This window comes from Odontomachus brunneus, unplaced genomic scaffold, assembly GCF_010583005.1.
Source record: "Odontomachus brunneus isolate Ranch 3 - 2012 unplaced genomic scaffold, Obru_v1 Obru_scaffold_036, whole genome shotgun sequence".
Lineage (NCBI taxonomy): Eukaryota > Metazoa > Arthropoda > Insecta > Hymenoptera > Formicidae > Odontomachus > Odontomachus brunneus.
In genome coordinates this window covers 1,159,329-1,179,515 of record NW_022639486.1, presented here as the reverse complement: position 1 = coordinate 1,179,515, position 20,187 = coordinate 1,159,329, and the positions used below count along the sequence as shown (strand labels likewise).

General features: G+C 40.5%; 1 protein-coding gene across 2 annotated transcripts; it reads right to left on the bottom strand.

Annotated features, from left to right (window-relative positions):
• Positions 1-2,878: 2,878 nt before the first annotated feature.
• On the bottom strand, positions 2,879-18,907 carry LOC116843879 (protein gooseberry-like). 2 transcript variants are annotated; one of them, XM_032814755.1, is made up of 6 exons: positions 18,328-18,907; positions 12,581-12,719; positions 12,185-12,474; positions 5,142-5,546; positions 4,255-4,855; positions 2,879-4,112 (listed from the first exon to the last, which is right to left on the bottom strand). In XM_032814755.1, exons 1-5 carry the CDS (start codon positions 18,386-18,388, stop codon positions 4,275-4,277), a joined length of 1,476 nt encoding a protein of 491 aa, XP_032670646.1. In that variant the 5' UTR covers positions 18,389-18,907; the 3' UTR covers positions 2,879-4,112; positions 4,255-4,274. The 2 variants fall into 2 exon arrangements, with proteins under 2 accessions (XP_032670646.1, XP_032670647.1); XM_032814756.1 differs by adding an exon at positions 13,335-13,447 and having other exon boundaries at positions 2,879-4,855; positions 18,328-18,903.
• Between the last annotated feature and the right edge of the window lie 1,280 nt (positions 18,908-20,187).

The following is a 20,187-nucleotide window of genomic DNA, read 5'->3' as shown; positions in this document are numbered from 1 at the left end:
TTGCTCTTCAAACACGATTACACGTCAATAAAGTTGATGAGATCACCCGTTAATTAAGAACTGAAATTAAGCATTGAAAACTTTCAGGATTTTGTAACGGTCTAAGCGCTTTCTTCACCACAATGTATATATACGAAATCGTCTTACCCACTTGGAAAGAACCCATCACAGTGTTTGCAGTCTTATGCTATAATTTCGGAATTTTATTCGTATATATTCTAGGATATATTATACGGGTGAGAGATATCATTAATTTATTTTAGATAAGATAATCGTTTTCGTCCTAATGAAAAAGCGTAAGAAAGTCAAATTTGAAAAAGATATTCTTTAATCTTAAATTTGTTTTTCTTTTCGATCAAATTTCATCATTCGAATTGCGACGTTTCTTCATTCGGAACAAATGATGACAGTTGACAATTTAAGGATTACGCAGTTGACAATTTAAGGATTAAAATTAAATAATTATAAATTAAAATAATTTATACGTAAATTATTTAAGAAATATGCATTACGTTTTTCAGTAACATTTCAATAATCGTTTCAGAACGATTAGAGGCTCGTTGCTATACTTTCTACTATCGTGCCGATATTGTCCTTGTTTTGTACGTATTTCTTCTTGACCGAGAGTCCCCTTTTCCTCGTCATGAAAGAACAAAAAGAAGCAGCCAGGCTCGCTCTGCTTCGACTCCGCTGATTGCAAGGCCGTCCGGAAACGGCGGAGTTTCAGAAAGAGTTCGACGAAATAGTACATTACTATGAGAAAAGAAACAACAATGAATCTCCGAAGGAAGAGATCATGCCGCTTCTTTTGAGAATATGAAAGAAACTAAACAACTTTGTAAAGGCAGCCTGTTTGCCGGAAGTGTGGAAACCAGTGATGATATCGAGCACTTATATAATTTTTCAACAGTTTTGCGGAATAAACGTAATCATAGTCTATGCTGTCAATATAATTATAGATGTCAATATTGCAGTAGACCCGTTCTTAGTCACTGTTTTCATAGGGATCGTTAATTTGGGAACCGGCTTTATCTGCGTGTATTGCAGTACGAGGTAATCGCGTCTTTCTTTTTCTCACTTTGATTTATTATCGCCCATTACAGCTAAAACAATTATCATTTGCTTTTCAAACGTAATTCGTAAAATAGAAGTTGAAACTCCCTCAGGGTCGGTAGGCGATTCATCGCCATCACTTCTAGCGTCGGTGTATCGATCTTTATGTGTGGCTTGACGTTGTACATACATTTCTTGACTACCGGCTACGTAGCCATACCGCTCGTTTGTATTCTCGGCTGCATGGTGAGACGATATTTTTTTTTCTCCCGCAAATTTCCCTTGAAATTTTTTTAAGCGCGTGATCTCTTTCTTTCTCTCGTAATGGCGAGTCCAACAAGAGTGACCTAATTTTGCCGACCTACTACAAAATCCCTTCGAATACTTGTTATTTAACTTGTTAATTATGATATTCTTCCGATAAATTTCATTGCAGATCTTCGGAACGTTTGGATTTACGATACTTCCCGTCGTGATGACGATGGAAATGTCTCCTATCAGATATCTGTCTGTTATTGGGCCGATGCATTCTTTATTATTAAATATGCTGCATTTTATTAATGTGCAACTCTACCCGATGATGGTAAAACAGAATAAGCTCGCTACTATGTACTTCTATTGCTCGATATCCGTCTCAGCCACGATATTTCTGATGACGGTATTACCGGAGACACGGGGAAAGTCAAATGCTGAGATGGAAGAAAAGTTCAGAGGCAAGTCATCTATAGAGAGCTGAAGGTGTGCCAGCGAAGCGAGAAATGAAGCAACAGACGGTAAATTGTAAATATCGATTTGCGTCGGTACAATGCAAAAATTCCGCGTAATCTCACAAATTTGCCAATTAACACGAACATTGTCTCACACGATTGATTTTTGGAAAATAGATATCCATTCTAACATGTATATCCGATCAAGATCCAAGAGTTCGAGGCACAGATTCCATGCATCCTTCTAGAGCGGCAGAAGAGAAACTTATAAGTTGCTCACGGGATATATTACAACTGGATTACGAGAAGAAGAAATTATACAAACAGATGCTACTGACTGAACAAATTACAGCTGAGATGTATTTTGTATCTCTTTTTTGATGACAAAAATTAAGTTGAAGTCGAATTAAGTCGAATATATCTGCATTTTGTTTATTCATTTAATAACACTAATATACAAGATGTACTACCCTTATAGAAATATCATACTAAGAATCATTGATAATTACTTATTATCCAGTATTTTTAATACTGAAAATAAGTAATTATCAATGATTCTTAGTATGATATTTCTATAAGGGCAGAACAAACTTCGAAGCTTTCGTGGTAACATATTACGGATCAAGGTGAACATAAAAGTTCTATACTATTTTGCGATATTCGCAATAATTATCGAGATATTAATTGAAGAAGATTTGTGAATGATTACGCGAGATATCGTAGATAAGCTGTAGTGGCGACATCTGCCGTCATATGCTTGTACATTAAGTCCAACAAAACAAAGAAGTTCTCTACCTTTTTCCTAATAACTTTGTAGATTTTTAGTTATTAATTAGATAATATTAATATATTATCGCGAGCAACCATCCGTCAATCTTCTTTAGTTATCAATTATATTACAAAACCATATAGAATTTTTATGTTTACCTCAATTCGTACTATGTCTCCACGACAGTTTTGAAGGTTGCTTTGAGATACCCTATATATGGGTATTTGTGCATATCTTACAATATATTAAATATTAATATAAGTTGAAGAGAAGAAATCTCGCGCATGTTCAAAGTATTAAAGGAAAAAAACATAAGTTTTTTTATAAGAAAGATTACGATCACAAGTTGTAGATTTCGTGTAAGTCTTTATTTCGTAACTGTGTATTAACATACATGCATTATGATACAATACGAATTAATTAATTTCAACCGCAAGATAAAACTGATATTTACGCATAAAATAACAGATGCAAGTGCAATTTTTAACTGCATATTTTACATCGTATTTTGCGAGCAAATTATATGATTGTATAATTAAATAATTTTGAATTAATAAACAATATCTTTTCCAACAATATCGTTTTGACAAAAGCGTATTGATAGGTTTTCACACTGGTTAATAGCTACCGGTAGGTTAAGTGTTTAAATAAAATAAAAAAGTTATAATCTTATATATTTTACTTTTGTCGCGCGCGCGTGGCGCGCAGTAAAATTTAAGATTGTTGAACATTCTAAGCCTAAAAATACAATCAAAGTGCATGTAGGTTAAAATATAAATTTTTAGTTACATCGTAATATATAATGCATTGCGGAGCGATCTGAAATAAAAACATACATAAATGTAAACGAAGAAGAAAAAGAGAAACGAAGATATAAGAAGAACCGATAAAAGGGAGTATATGTAATGTATGTACATGTGCGTGGGCGTTTCTACTTTTTTACGATGAATGTATCGTAAACAAACACGATTTTTTCTATGAAATAATTTTGAATTTAAAAATATGACATATAACATATATATACATAATATATATACAGAGTAGTTAGTAAATATCTACTTAAATTTAATTATTTCATAAAGTATAACTTTTGTACTATCTTAGACATGAGAAAAGTATCATTTTTTAAAGTTACGTCGAGCATTCGTAATATTAATTTTTATCTCACACGATATTTTTATAAACTTAATACTGCGTTAACAATCATATATACATGAACGCGTTTAGATTTTAGTTATTCCTTTCCCTTTTGTCACGGTCTTCTTTTACACAAGCGGTACGTTTCTACACATTATCATTATTCTATACAAGAAAGTTCTTTATCATTTCTTATTATTTTCTTTGTGGATAGTAAATCTACATAATTATACTAAGGCATCTGATTAACTTTTTAATTAATCATTTAAAGGTAATTTTTGCATTTACAATTACCAATCGTATTATTTCTAAAAATACTCATCCGTTTATTCATATTTCCTCTGTAGTCACTGCTTCTCTTCAAAAGAGGGACAAAACTTGTTTATGTTAATTGTCTTCCATAAGCTCAAAGTCTGATATTTTCACCAAGTGTCCGAAAATTTATACTGTAAGATGGAGTTACTTTGTGACTGTAGGGGTTATTTTGTGACACAGTGAATATTGGTCAATAGTGATAATTATCACTATTGACTAATATTCACTGTGTCACAAAGTAACCCCTACAGTCACAAAGTAATCTCATCTTACGGTATCGTTGTAATTAAACTTCAAAACCAATAGGCACTTGTTGGCCTCGATTGTTGCTGGAAGCCTTGAGCGCTATAAGAACTAGCGAAAGCCTGATGAGCCTGATGAGCATTGTAAGCGTGAGGTTGCTGAAGACTCATCGGCGGACTTGAGAGGTTCATCCTAGCGCCGCTGGTGATCGCAGCGTTCCACGATGGCGTCACGTTTTCTTGACTGGTTTGCTGCTGATGCTGCTGTTGTTGCTGTTGTTGTTGTTGTACGGGCGAGACTGGATTGATTGGCAACTCTGGCGCATTCAGCTGCTCGGGAACAGAATTTGAGTTGCCGGAATTTGGTCCCATCATAGTGACGAGAGAATTCGGAGTCGGTGGCAGCTGATGATGACTGCCAGCTTGAAAGGTGGACGAGGTAGAGGGTACGGGAGACACTTGGTGACTCATAGGAGTAACTGCGGACGATGCTGGCAGTAATGCGGCAGGATGATAAGCTGATGCAGTCGCGAAGCTATAAGGTGGAGCGGATGCAATGGACGACGGTAGTCGTGGGGGATTCGCCACTAATTGTTGAGACATCGCCGAATGATGGGGATATAGATCGGCAACTAAAATAAAATAATCCATGTTAACTTGTCTCTCGATATCAAACGTCGTTTTCGTCGTCATAATGGTGCGAAAACGCGAGACTCTTAACTCTTACAGAAATAATGTATAATTTTTCACAACTTTCAAGTGAAATTCAACCAAGGCTGATGTTGAGAGATCATCTGCTAACGTTTAAAGAACATCATCTCATTGTGAAGTATCTGAGACTCAAACGTTTTTCTGTCTGTTTAGATTTTAGAGTTTGTCAATTCAGAAGTATCTCATTCTAAATCCTTTGTTTTGTACCTTGGTTAGTTGGAAACGCCCCATCTGATAAATTCTGAGAATGGGCATGAGGATGCGGATGAACAGGTGGCACGGCTGCTGCAGCGTGAGGATGAGGTGGTGCCGACGAGTGAAGCATGTATGGCGTTGAGTACGTCATGGGAGTGTATCCATTAGATGTTGAAGAGACCTGCTTGCGAAGCCTGGCTCGCCTGTTGCTAAACCAAACTTGTATCCTGGCTTCCGTTAATTTTGTCCTTTGAGCAAGTTCCTCTCTGGTGTAAATGTCAGGATACTGGGTCCTCTCGAAAGCCTTCTCCAACTCGTCCAGCTGGTGAGCCGTGAAAGTCGTCCTGCTTCTGCGTTGCTTCCTCTTCAAAGTAATGCCCGGCTCGCTGTCACAGTCGGAGCCAGAACTTGTCTTAACTGAAACAGGTATTATTATTGAATCAGGAAAGCGCATTTATACACTTAGACTAATAGAAGAAACAATTCTTTTTTATGATATTGAACATAATTCATTCTAACAAATTACAAATTATTGAAGTGAGTTTTCTTAGATATACAATAAATGAGAATATTTTTTTGAGCAAGCGAGAGCCAATACGCCGATAAAAAGCGGATAAACAGCAACAGTAGATGAAGAATCAACTATATTTATTAATTTAACACACAAATGTTTCGGTCCTCTGTTTGGATCCTCTTCAGTGGCGAAATTAATTACAATATATGACTGGCGCAAAGTTGATGTAGTTCCCAAAAATTTTTAATATACTAGAAAAGCACAGGTGCGCGCTATTTAACTAAGTATTATTACACAGAATAAATCTCAGTTTATATAACTGAAATAAAACAATATACGAACGAAAAGTTATATTTGTTACTATAACTAAAACTAAAACATTCGTCTAAACATTTAGTTTTATTAAAATTTAATTAAAATGATTGAGAGTAATTGACTGAATATAAATACCCTACGGTAACTTTAGTGTCTTTATAATAATTTTTCGTCTAGTCCTTAATCTTCCCAAACGAAAAAAAAAATAATAATTATATAATTCTGATATAATTTGTACAACTACTCGTGTGAAGGTAAAACAAGTTAAATTGAGTAAAAAATTCTCTACATTTTGTAAACAAATTAATGGTTGAAAATGATAATATATAGAGGTTTCTTTAATTAATAACTCAGAAACTTGTGTGTTATTTGCAAAATGATACAGGACTTTTTTTTCTAATCTCGAATAGTCTAATCTGCAAGTATATAACAGCTGTTGTATCTAGCGACAAACGTCAATATATTAAACCTTGAACCTTGAATTTTAAACCTGTTGTTAGGTACAATAGTTATTATATTATTTGTAAATTAGATAAATCTGAATAACCAAATTATATTATATCTGAATAAGATCAAATTTTATTTCAAAATTTGTCTGTACTTTTCAACAATATATTTTAACTTTTTTTATACTTTATAGTATTATATTATATTTTATGTCCTTTTAATCTATGCAATGACACAACCGATAATTCAATAATATTGCGTGATAATTGGTTTCTAGGTTGATACTTGAGGCTTCTATCTTCTCTAATTCAAATTTTTAATTGTTTACTTGTTTGGTCCACATCATCAGAGGCATCAAAATTATTGCAATTAATACAGTAAACAATATTGTTATTCGAGTTGTGAAGTAATTTGTCTTTGAGAATCTTAATAAAGTTATTGAGCTTGTTTAAACAGATAAATGATGTGTGGGAGTTATATTTCTTAATGCTATTTCTTATTTATTCCGGAAATCTCTTAATATATGGGATTATGAAGAAACTCCTCGGAGCACCAACAACTCTAGGTTAGTGTTCCGAAGAGTTTCTTCATAATCCTCTATGCCGATTGGCTTTTCTATTAGCGTATTGGTTCTCATTTGCCCAAAAAAAGTATTCTCAACAATTCATTCTGTCTTCCACTTCAATTTATATTGTGATTTACATACTGTACGACCATTAAAAACTACTCGACAACACGAGTCCGATTTTCCCGACCTCAAGGTCAACGGAAAGATTGCGCGATTAAGCCATGAAGTAATTGCGAAACGCTCGTTGTCACCCGTTAACTTTCAAGAGACAAAGAAACCGCGCAAAACGATCGTACGTATTGTACACGACGTGGTGGCAGCGGCGGCAGGGAGGAGAGGCAGGTGAAATGAGGGAGGTCACGTGAGTGTAAACAAGCAGATTGTAGACCGAGTGTGAAATAAGCATATAATACTTCTCTTCCAACTGAAAGAGAATTCTAAAGGCAGCAGCGTATTGAAAAGACAGATGAGACATCAAGATCCGGCAAGTGTCAGTTAGGTAAGCAGGTACGAGCGTGAAAATGCGGTTGAATCCGAAAGTCGTAAGCGATATACAAACAAACAAATAGAGACCACAGAAAGAGACGTGACAGGCATTTAATTAATCCATATATTTTTTAGATACGCAACTATGTGTATCTTTGTATAGTGAACACTTCGCGAATTTTACCTCCTTACGATTCCGCCGAGCTCGAGTCCATATCGCACTCGAGCTCTCAAAGCAGACATTCTTCCGCGCGGTCTCATCGCGAGCAACCGCAGCGGGCATATGACAAGCAGACGTCGTGAAGGCAGACTTTTTGCTTCCGCGTGCGCGGGCGGTGCAATCCGTCGGCGCATTTTGGGATTGTCGTCGGTTTCGGGACACGAGTTTACGAGCGCGCGCGACTAATCGGGCGACGACGCCTGACGTCAGGACGGCCCGCGTTAATGCAAATTCGACACGGGCTCTATTCCCGGCCGTGCCTTTTTTTTTCCTTCCGCCACCGCCATCGTCTCCCGTCGCCGTCCTCTGCTCACTTTTCGTTCTCTCGCCGTGCGCCCAGGGTTTCACGAATCCGCCGACACCTATCCGCGAGGATAGAAATAGTGCGGGTGACGACGTGGTCCAACAACCCTAAGCCCGAGCCACACGATCGAGCCACGTCCACGTGCGATGAACGATCAGAAATAGCACCGACGTGCCGCCAGGACCTCTCGTGTGGGCAATCACTTCCTTCCGACGAAATGCGCGCGAAATGAGTATCGCTCGTTTGCGCTCGAATATCGAGCGATAAAAATAAAACTGTCCCAAGGCGATCGACGTGTTGGATTCTCGGGCATTCAGACTGTATTTCGGCTCCCAAAATTTTCTCACAGACGGTGACGTCTCGTTTACGTGATTCATTATATTGTAGTCGTTAATGTTATAAACCTTTTACGTAATCGTTATTAACCACAGTGATGTGTATTATCGCTGTGACATCATGCATATTCCTAAGCGGGGTCAACCGAAGTTTGGCACAAACAAGGGCACACGCGTTTCATTGAAGCCGAACTTTTACGACGGAGAATCCGCGTTAATATGTTATGCAAAGCTTCTGTACCGTATTACGAACAAGTGTTCGATCGCAGTGATGATACTGTTCCACATCCAAGAGATTGCTACGTGCAGTGACGAATTTACATGGCGACTTCGTTCTAATGCCGATCGCCCAGCAAACCTGGCAATCATTCACCCCGATAAATATGGGGGTTCGAAAACTTTGGGAATTACCGACCGGCCGCGAACGCTTAGCCCCGCAAGGGATATAATTTCTGTTCTGCTTTCAAGATTCGCCCGGATCGACGCGTCGGCAAAAACAATACCACGGTTACGGCCACGGAAATCTTGCGTGATATCTCTATCGAGATCGAAAGGGGTTCATTCGCGTAATTCATGATTTACCGGCACGATTTACTCTCGCCAGGATGGATTGCAGGTGCATCGTAAGATTACATATGCTAGAAGAAATTGACACCCACCTCGAGTCTAATCGAATAGAGAAATCGCCCCGCGACGACGATATTATATCGCATCACGCAATTCTGCGTGGTATGATCGTCACTGTATCAAATCTTTCTTCTTGTAAATGCACATCAAAATATATAAATTGTTGGTTTTTCGAGCCAAATGCTCGCCAACGAGATCAACATTTCGATGTTATGAATTCATACTTTGAAGACGATCTTATACTCTTGCGAAAATGTCAATTGCATTCATGATACAATCGATCCAACAAGTCAGCCCATGTAATCCTTGCAATTATTCTATCTTATAATTTCTGATTATCATGCAAAATATTCCTCTGCCGATGCACTTTAATAAAGAATAGTATATCTCTTATTTTACAAAATTTTTATAAGACGACAAGATCTGATCATTTATTTCTGCGGTGTGTCGACCCAATAATCTCGTTAAAGTGTCGCATATATCACACCCTGGCCCAATTGTCGCCTCAGTTTACACGCATAGTTATACCGCACGACGCGTTTCACACGCGAGAAAAACAATCGGACACGTTCGTCGAACAAAGGCGTCACTTCTTCTCGACAACGCCGGCAGCGCGACATGCATTCGCGGTTTCGTGAGCGTTTAATAGACGGTGTGCTTTTTCGTTGCTTACTTCTTCGCGAGGTCGTGTTATTTCTACTCTAGTTTCTTTATTTTTTCGTTTTTTCTTGGAGGAGACGGAGGGGTCGCCTAACCGTCAGAACGATCGACTTACAGGCGCAGGGCTTCTCCCTGCCCTCCTACCAATCGTGGTTCCTTTCATCTTCGCCGGCTAACAGACTCTCAGCAATCTCTCAGGGTGAATCCGTGTCGGTATACATTTCATTTGTCTTGTCAGCATGGTAGGAAGCAACCCCTCATAGCGCCGATATCCGCATCTCGTGAGAATCTCTTTAGAACATTAGGCGCCGTAATCTCAGTCTGGCTGTATCGTTTTCTCGGCAGCGTTGGAAATTGGCAAAATGCATTTAAATGAAATATTGATGTACCCATTCGACAATTCAGAGAAAAGCATTCACTCTGTAAAATAAAAAAACTAAATAAAATAAAATAAAAATAAAATAAAATAAAATAAAAAAACTCTTGAATTCGAGTGACTCGCCTAAACTTTTCGAATAAAATTTCAAAGAAATCAAAAGAGACAATAACTTGGAAGTAATGAGTCCATTTTATTTTCCTCGCAACGACGTGATTTTTGGTCAGTACAACCGAGCATTTTCCTATTGTCGTTCCACTTAGAATCATCCCTTCAAAATTTTCTCCTCGATACTTGAAGAAATACTTCAAGAACGTTGTAGAAGAGGGAACCAACCCAATTCTCACCCATGCGTCATTAGACGCGCGTCCTTCATCGTCCGTCCATTCTCTCGAGGACGATCGGCGCTCGCACGCGGTCTAAGGCCCACCACACCTTACGTGCACGAGTCAGGCCCGAGCATACGCATACGCGCGTACAACACACGTGGGCATGTGCCGGGCGGCGAGAAAATTACAGAGAGCCCGGCCGGTGCGGCCGGCCGGCTACCGGAGGGAGGCGATCCGGGCCGCGTACCGGAGGCGAACCGGCAATTTCCGAGACCGAGAAACGCGCGGCCGATTAATACGCGAGCATTTAATTTACTCATTCACCGTTCGCCGAGCGTGGTGAGTTCCACACGGTGGTCCATCGTGTGGGCCAGGTGATGAGGCGTGCCGCGCGCACGTCGGCGGATTCGAGGTCCTTTCACCGTGGCGCGAAACAGCACGTTTGCATCCTCGGGCTCGTTCGTCGCCGATTCAAGTGGGTCAGTTCAGGGTAGTGGGGTAGTGTTCAGTGGGTGTTTGGTGCAACGACACTCTGTGAAACCTAACCCGGCAGGTAGGTCTTGAAGGTGTCGCAGAAACCACAAATTCGTTGAATGCAATGGAACGAATTATATGACGCTTGTTTTTTAAATGTTTTGAATAAAATTTTACTGACTAACGTGTCACTCGAATTCGAATGATTTTTCACTTATACAGATTGAAACTCTCCACTTTAGATCATTGAAGGAATTTTTCACTCGAGAGTAAAAAGTGAATCCGACGTATTCCATTATCACAGAGAAACAGATTTACTCTAATCGATTGAAATATCCTCTCTTACGATTCCGAGTTGCGTTTGCGTATCTGGCAGTGTTTGCATCATCATTTTGAGCGAGTGTACTCATTTTCAGTGAGATTTTACTTCAAAAAATTCAGAGAGTATGATGCAGCGATTTAGCCGATACGTCTGGTGTATCTCTCTGCGCCTTTAGTTCAGTCGCGATATGTGACGTGTGGCTCGTAAAGTATATCCATTTCTGGCTTTGATTTTGCGAGATGCGTTCGGATTGCAGGCAGCGTGACGAATCCGAAGGGAAGCGCTCACCCTCTCGCTATTCTCGCCACAGCGTGTTTCGGCCGATTTTTGCGAATTCGCGCGTCTCACCGCGTCGCCGTGACGCTCGCAAGAAACATAAAGGAACGGCTGATTCAATTTTAAGAGGCGTCGCGTAACGAGCAGCCGCGGCCCGCTTATACGAGTCGATGTCGTTATAATCCAATTCCATGTGCCGCGCGAGAATACTCGGCGTCGGGCTGATTCGCCGATTCCCGGCGATCATCAATCTCCGTTAGGACGCGGGAAGAAACTCGGGCAGTCGAGAACCGGGCGGACTCCCGCTCGAGAAACTCGCCGTCGCCATTAGCGAGAGAATTTCGAGCGAGCAGTGAATAACCCCGGGAGGAAGGTGTTTCAGTCAGTATGATAGAGACACAAAGGATCTGCTGTTTCGTTTGATTCGAAATAGAAGTTAATTTCGTACGGGGTGGATGGGATATTATACGACGTCTCGGAGATCTTTTCTTCACACTGACGTTTAACAACCTATTAAATGATGAATGAAAACATCCGAAAAAATACTTATTTATATATAAAAATTGTGTATGTATATACGCACGCACACACATATTTAAGGAAATTAAATAATTCCATAAGAAACTTTTTTTCAAAATTATTGTCGAGACTGCACCTTCGGGTATCTCGCACTCCGCGTGCCAATTAGTACATTAAATACGTAATTACAGCACTAATGAAATATTCCGATGCCAAACGTCAAACACGAATTCGACTCATACTCCCAGCCGATAAGCGAAATTGTCATTTGAAATTTTCTTACCTTCTCCAACTCTCGCATCGTCTTCGTTGTCACGACCTCTGATCAGTCGAGAAATCGCGGATACACTGGGCGCGTTTGCTTTCTCACAGATGCCGTCTTTGACCAATCTATCTCGAATTTCCCAGGAGAAGACGCTCGGGTTCTCGCGCTTGTACTCTTCGATCTTCGCTTCCACTTCAGGTGTTGCAACTCGCGGTTTGCTGCCGCCGATTACGCCGGGTCGAATACTCCCAGTCTCCTGATAGCGATTCAAGATCTTCGAGACGCAACCATGGGACACGCGTAGCTGCCTGCCCTCAGAAGGATGCCATCAGAGATAGACGTTAAGGATTCTTTTACTCTTTGTGAGAAAAACAGCCACACAATTCCATAAGGGAATCTCTGATAGAAATGTACCTCGATATAACGCAAGGCCTGATACCCGACGCGGCCATCTCGACTATCTTGAGCCTGATATGATTGGGTAGTGGTCGTCCATTGATGAAGACACCGCCAAGCTGATTCACACGACCTTGTCCTGGTATCGTACCGAGATCTAAATATATATTTTGCTATATTTTACTGTGTCCGTAATGCAATCACATGAACAATAGTTGTCCACTTGAACATTAATAATTGCATTCTAGTACATGCAACATGCATTTGTGGAGCTAAGTGAATAGAATATTGAAAAATACGCCAAAAGAGTAAGGAAATGTATTAAACTGAATTCAGAATAGCATGCGTTACAAATAAAAGTACTTTCACCGAAAGGATACAGAAAGAGTACAGGAAGTGCAAGAGATCTTGAAATGATTAGCAATAGATCTAACTAATAAAAAATCAATCGAAAATTCGTTTCATGTTAAAGCGATAAGATTGAAAAATTTGAGAACTTTGCAAACTTCAGTTTAGAATATCAAGTTAGAATATAGATATAGTTAAGAATATAGATATAATTAGAATATAGATATAGAAGAATATAGATAAAGTTTTGTCAGAGAATAAAGAAGTGTGTAGATTCAATCTATTTAAGTCGCATTATTTTTTGGTAGAAATTGATCAGCGAGCAACATGATATTTTGTGTATTTTAGTATTTATTTGTTAACGACTAGTATCTTCGCCATAGCGGAAAAATTGAGATAAAACATAATATAAGTATTATTATACCATTATATCCTGCGTTTTTTGTTAAGACGGACAGCATGATAGATTCTGAAATACTCTGTATACGATGAAAATGGATGGCCAAAATTTCTTTGTTAAAAATTGTTGTCAATTACCTGCGGAAAGAATTTTCTTTAAAATGATTAGATAGGTGATACTGTTGCGTTATAATACATCGGTATGCACGTAAGTTCCACAAGAATTGGAGCGTTTGGATGTATTAGTTTATATGACGATTTTATCATTTCGAATAAAAAAGATCTCATTAATATTAAGAAATACGATGAAATAATTTCCTACTCAGAAAAATAATAAAGCAAAAAACAAATATCCGTTTGTCTTTGATAATTTGTGCATTGATTGCTTTTCGTTATTTACTTTCTTTTAATATTTTTTTAAATCTTATTATTCTTCTTGCTACCATTATTTATTTATTAGTACTTCTTATTACCATCTATTTCTTATTTTTCTGTTATCTTTAACCACAAAACTTCCACTTACCAATATCCAGTAGAAAATCTAATATATTTCCGTTTGCGTTGCGACACTACTTTTGATGAATTTTTATTCATCAAGAGTAATTTGATCTATTCTATTAAAATATACATCATGTACATAAATTACTCAATATACTATATGTATAATAAGACAAAATATATTCATGTGTCACATATCAATTATATTAAACGACCTAAAAGTATTGGTTCTCTCGTGGCCGGTTGTGTCGGTGGACAATGTCTCTGTTTACATTCGGTGCATTCAATGTATAAGCAAGTAATTGTGGCAAAACCGTAAGCCGGTAAGCCGCCTCGGTAAACAATTTGAAAAAATGGAGCAACTAGAAATCGCGTCTGCGAATACTCACACGCGAGCCGGAAAGGTGGGGAAGAAAGAGCGAGAGGAACACGAGGGAAGAGAAGAATGTGAGCGAGAAGGAAAGGAGAGCTTTATAAGTGCGAGCCGTTGGCGCGTATTGAGCGACAACGCTGTAACTACCGATAAGTCCAATAAATCCCGCGCGTTTTACGACGCACAACAATGATAGCGTATAATTTGCTTGGCTTATTTAATTTCGCGTTACACGACGACGATCTCGGCCCCGATCTCGCCGGCCGCAGCGGCCGGCAGGAACGCGCGCGCTCGAGGAAATAGAGTCGTTGCGATTTTTACTGCCGGCAAGGCGCGACTCGCGCGCGAATACAGTCGCCAACGCGAACTTTAAAGGCGCGGCGACGCGAACGCGATTTAAGTTTCAAGGTGACGCGTTACTTCGGCGATCCCCTTGCTCGTGCGTAATAAAAGAAAAAGAGAGAAGAAAAGGAGTATTACGTCGGGCTCTGTGAGGAGCAGAACAGATTCATCAGTTAGACTCGAAGCGGCGATATCACAATCGTCGAGAGTAAGTAAGTAATGGCCGGTAATAACGAAACGATCGGGATCGGCAAAAAGGGGACGCGCAATCGCACGTTCGATATTATGGAAAAACGCTCGCTCTTACGAGCGGCCCGATGGACGGGTGAAAAAAGGGCGTCTCAATGACAGAGCGCGACGAAAAGTCGGGTCGTCCAGGCGAGACGGCGGCGACGGCGATCTCCTTCGTTAACCGGCGACATTCTTATTAGTTACGACGGCGCATTACGTGTGTCGTTAACGTAATCAGCTCATTAACTATCGGCGTTATTCATGCTAATCGATTTACATCGATGCTCCAGACGAGCGTGCTCCGCCAACCGTGTGCCGCAAAACGCCGCGAAACGTCCCTGACTCGTATAGCGTGTGGAAATTTTGCAAAAAATTGGCATCCGCGGATAATAAGATGAGGAGGTTCGACGGAAAATCTTGTATGCGATAAGATTCCGCGACACATTTCCGATCCGCAACCGCGTAGCGGTTTGCGCGCAACGCAAACGAGATGCGTAGGAAGACAACAGAATATACGGTTACGCCCCGTCACGTGGAAATTAGAATATCCTTTCTCGCTTCCCTCTGTGTTGGGGGCCCGCGCAAAATCGCCAAACGTACGTATGCAATTACTTTAATAGCAACCGATACGCCACGGCATAAGTACCGGTGCTCGCGTCACGCAGCACACCGACGCGGATTAAATTAATTCCGTAGTTTCTAACGCCCACAAAATTACTCGCTGCGAATTACTTGTCACTTGCAGACCCGGAGCCAAGGAGGAAGCGAACGATCGCGATTCTGCGGCTTTCACTTCCCTGATCCGGATACAAAGCGTCTCTCGTTTCCCTAGTAAATCTACTCGCGTAAAACACGGCGATCCCGGGGGGAGTAGGAGGGGGAGGGGGAGAGAAATAGTCCGGGGCGCAATTTTACGCGGACGCGAGGCGAACAGAACGATATATAATACGCGTTACTGCATCTGCACGTTTCCAGGTTGGTGAAAATATTAGATACTGCGATCTCTCCCACACACCCCTCGCGTCGTTGTCGCGTCGTCGGGAGGCGAGAAACGCGACGGTCGCACGCTTTCGTTTGTAATTAAACGCATTTCCGCGTAAAACACTTTGTCGCGTAAGACAAAGGACAAGACGCGGGCTCCTCGGCTGCAGACCACGCGGCCGGCAAAAAGCGCCTGCAGAAAAAGGAAACCGCTATCCGATTGCGCAGAATACGCCGAGCGGCTTGCATAACCGTAATGGCCATGCATCGCCGCGGGTGCAATCGACGGTCGAAAAACTATGCGTGTCCGACGATAGCGATCGCTCTCCCACGTAAGTGCACATAGAGGAACATTTTTGGTACGTATATAACTACAATCACATAGAGAAATAATTACTATAAATTATGGTAAAGGAAAAACCATTTGTTCTTATTAAATTTTGCTGTAATGTTAGCGATAATAACTTTAAATGCATGTTACCACTATGATTTTCGTGTTAGAACAACCAGAAAAATTCCTGGGGCCGAAATAACTATAATCTGAGTTGAGTCAACCATCTCGTTCCCTCAGTGGCTTTTCGTTTCTCAATTGATCGTTCGCTTAGCAAATGAGACCATGGGAAATCGCGTTAGCTCTCGTGGTTTTCGTGCGATTCCGGTTTTTCACAAATCGAAAGAGAAAGAGCGAGAAAAAGCTCTTCGGTTTCTTTCCTTCCTCGGCGAGGGAATCGCGCGCGCGTGCGCGGCGCGAATCATAAATCAATATGATCATGAAATTACAAAGTTGAAGAAAAAAAGATTATTCTGCATTCTACCACAAAGTAATTAATGACCATCGCTGAGGATTTTCTTGCCTCGAGGATTTTACGGAAGTGCGTTCGTCGAGTTGCTAATCGTCCGCCATCATTTACCGCCGCGATTTCCGCGAGCGCGCGCTCTTTCGCATTTCTCGTTTCCAACTGGCAAATCATCACGACCGGTTAATTACCAGCGCAAATTACGCGCTGAGACACTGACAAATCGCGTTATTTAATTAGCGAGACCCGTCATTATGTATACCGTCGTCGCGCGCGAGTATTGTCGACTGACCCCCACGCAACAAAATCGAGAGACAGAAAGGAAAAGAGACATTTCCCTTCCTCGTGGCCAATGCTACTTCTTCCCAGTAACGCGAAACGCTGAATGGATGCCACTCGGATACAGCACTTACAGAAGTCAGCCTCGGCAAAGGGACGTCGAATTTATGACATAATAAATGGCAGGTTTTAAGGGTCACTCTGTATGTGGACGACTTCGTGAACACTTATATAAACTTCTTGCCTTTGAGATCTTTTTCAACTCCAGGGTGAACAAAGGGAGCTAATTGAACAATTATATAGTTGATTTTTTTTACAGAACGCTCGAGCCATCCACGTTTCTCAAAAGTATATAAATTTCAGTTTTTCAGCATTGTTTTTGCAATGATGAGCAAGAAATTCCGAAAAAGGTCAGTCGCATATGAAACTTTCTACGGGATGTATAAAAAGTACTACAAAAAAATTGTCGCAATTTCTTATGTGTTAAAAAAAAAAGCTAAACTCGTTAATCGAATACGACTCGCCTTTCGTTCAGAATGTCTGAACGAAAGGCAGAATAATTTCGATAGAAGCTTTCTAAACAGCTTCATAATAGATTTCCTCGAAGGTACCAACGATATCACGTGATCGAACGATAGCTACAGACTTAACTGCGAGATCATTCGACGGTAAATAAACAAAACAGAATTAAATCTAAATATACTTTTGTTTTTACAGCGAATTCTAATTGTTAACATATTTTCATTGTACAATATTTAATTAAAAGGTCTCGAGATTTCTTTAATATACATCGCATCACTTACATCGACATCTCGCGTTCGGTTTATACCGCTTACTACTTCATTGATTAAATTTTTTCTAAGTAAATGTCACTACTTCTTCGAGGATTTTCTGTACATTTGATATCACTTCTTATATGTGTGAAGAAAAACAGAAAGCATTCTGAGCGTGAGAAAATATCGAATACTGAATGAGATGTGAGAAAAGTACTGGTGAAAAATGAACACGTCTCCTGGCCAGAGAGGTTATTCGGTAATTTATGACGGTCATTAACGTCAATATTCTAGTCGTTTTAAAGCAGGTATGGCTTTTCACCGGCTAGGCAGGTATAGTTCTTCAGTTGTACTGAATAAGAGATACTATGGAAGACGCAGTAAGATAAGGTCAGGGCCTTTCAAGTTTCAACATAATTCACAAGTATCGTTAGCAAAAACTTCACGGTTATCAGTCGTTTACGGATTATGTTGAAACACACTTAATTTCATGTTCACTTAACTTTTTACGATCCGACATTACTGTATGTGTGTGTAATCTCAAGTTTCAATTTCAATTAACTAAAAATATATGAATTGACAAAAATAATATAATAATATAAATTGATTGAATAATGTTATTAACGTGTGAATACATGAAGCAGTGGAAACATAAAAATAGTGATAGTGGATTATAGAATCAGCCATATCGTGAAAATTAACAGAAGCCAGCTCCAATTAACACAGCAAACACGATAACATTACCTTGGAAAGAATATGTGGTGAAGCATGGTCGCATCATCGGCGTATTAATAGTAATCGTCATCTCAGCTAGTCCGAGCCGCCGAGGGAAGGTAATTCGGACGAGTTTCCTCGACACCGAATACTACGAACGCCACTATCGCACCTCACTGAACGGTATCGTAGTACTTTGGTAAGAACGACTTTGACGGTCCTTTCATTGCTCCCCCACAATCTCACGCTTTAAACTGTTCAATTACGATGTCCCGTCGATGATCGCGATATGAAAAACACGTGTGAAAAGTCGAAATTACGTCCGTGCCGAGTATACAACTCGTGTCGCAACTTCTAATGGTCTTCTTTTCGGACGGTCAATTGACGAGGTCAGTTCATACTGCTCGTCACGCTACTGCTCAACTGGTCCGACGGGTACTTCGCGATGCTTGTTTAGAGAATCTACGACTCGTCACTAAGTTCGTCAAACGGCTCTGATAGATCTTGAGAGATCGACTCGTTGATCCTGACTAAGCTTCCCAGGGATGAGGTATCGGGGATAACTGGCGATAGCCTGCTCCCACCAACTGTTTGGCAAGTAGTTCTCCCCTACTGGGGAACTTCAGTGGGGAACAGCGCTGACTTGGTCGTCGTGAGATCGTATGCCGCTCCACAGAGTAGCAAGAGAGACCCACGTTCCCGACACCGTCATTAACAACGGCCAATCGTGGCACGGAGAGAGCCCAAGCAAGTCCACGCCTCCGGTTTACGCCCAGTTGCTACCAGACGATGGGCATCTTGGACTTTACTGTCATACTTTTACGGGTATACTTAGGTTAGTAGCAGTATCCTCTGCTCTTCAATGGGCTGAAGAGTCGATTTTTTTATCTCCCGCGTGGCCCGCGAATCTTCTTTCATCTACCCGATCATAAGCTCGATCGGAATCCAAGAAAAGAATCGGCAAATTATTTTTAGAATAAACACGAATATTTTTTGTTATCAAAATTTTCCTGTTGAAGACGAGTGATAAGGTTGCGAAGTTCTTCGTTCGCTAATAGATGAATTTAAATAGATAAATTTAAATGTGAAAAGTTGCAGTCACAGACAGATGCAAAATTCTGGATAAGAGCCAGGATGAAGTCGTATTATTTTTTACTTCCTCTCTTTACACGTTTCCTGGTATGATTTAAATTTGTCAACTAAATATTAAGCGTTTTCGACACCGAAGGGGTGCGTCCTTCGAACTTTCCTTTGTAAATAGACTTCTTCTTCGAATTTTGTCGCGAATTATAAATGAGTTTCTCAGTAGTAGACATAATGTCTCGAGCTTTTTCGGCGGAGCGACGGCGATGGAACGCGATGAGGTACATTTTTATTTGCGGAACATATAATTAAGGTAATGGGAGAAAACCGGCATGATCTTCGCGGTTCCAGTTCCGTGCGGAGTCATCGCTCGAGCAGATTGTGCGTTTCTTGCGCGTTTCCAAGCTGAGTAAAGACGATTTAGCGCAAATCGTTGGCGCAAAGAGCGTTTACCTAATCTCAAGTGTCAGCTGTTCACGCATGATTGCGAATTATTCTTGGATTCCTCGCTCTTCTTTTTTTCTGCCTCCCTCTCCCCCCCTCTCTCTCTCTCTCTTTCTGTCTTCTCGTGGACCTCCATTTCGAGCTATCGGGGAAATGACGATGCACGACTGAAACAGGATGCGACACAATAGCTGCGCGATGACGTAGGGCAGTGATCGATCGCTGGTTTCCTTTGGTAATTAAGCACCTTAAATAATGGGGCACAACCCCGAACGCGGCTTGGATAATATATTCAGTAACTTATTATTATTCCACCCATCGATCTCTCTCCCTCTCTCTCTCTCTCTCTCTCTCTCTCTCTCT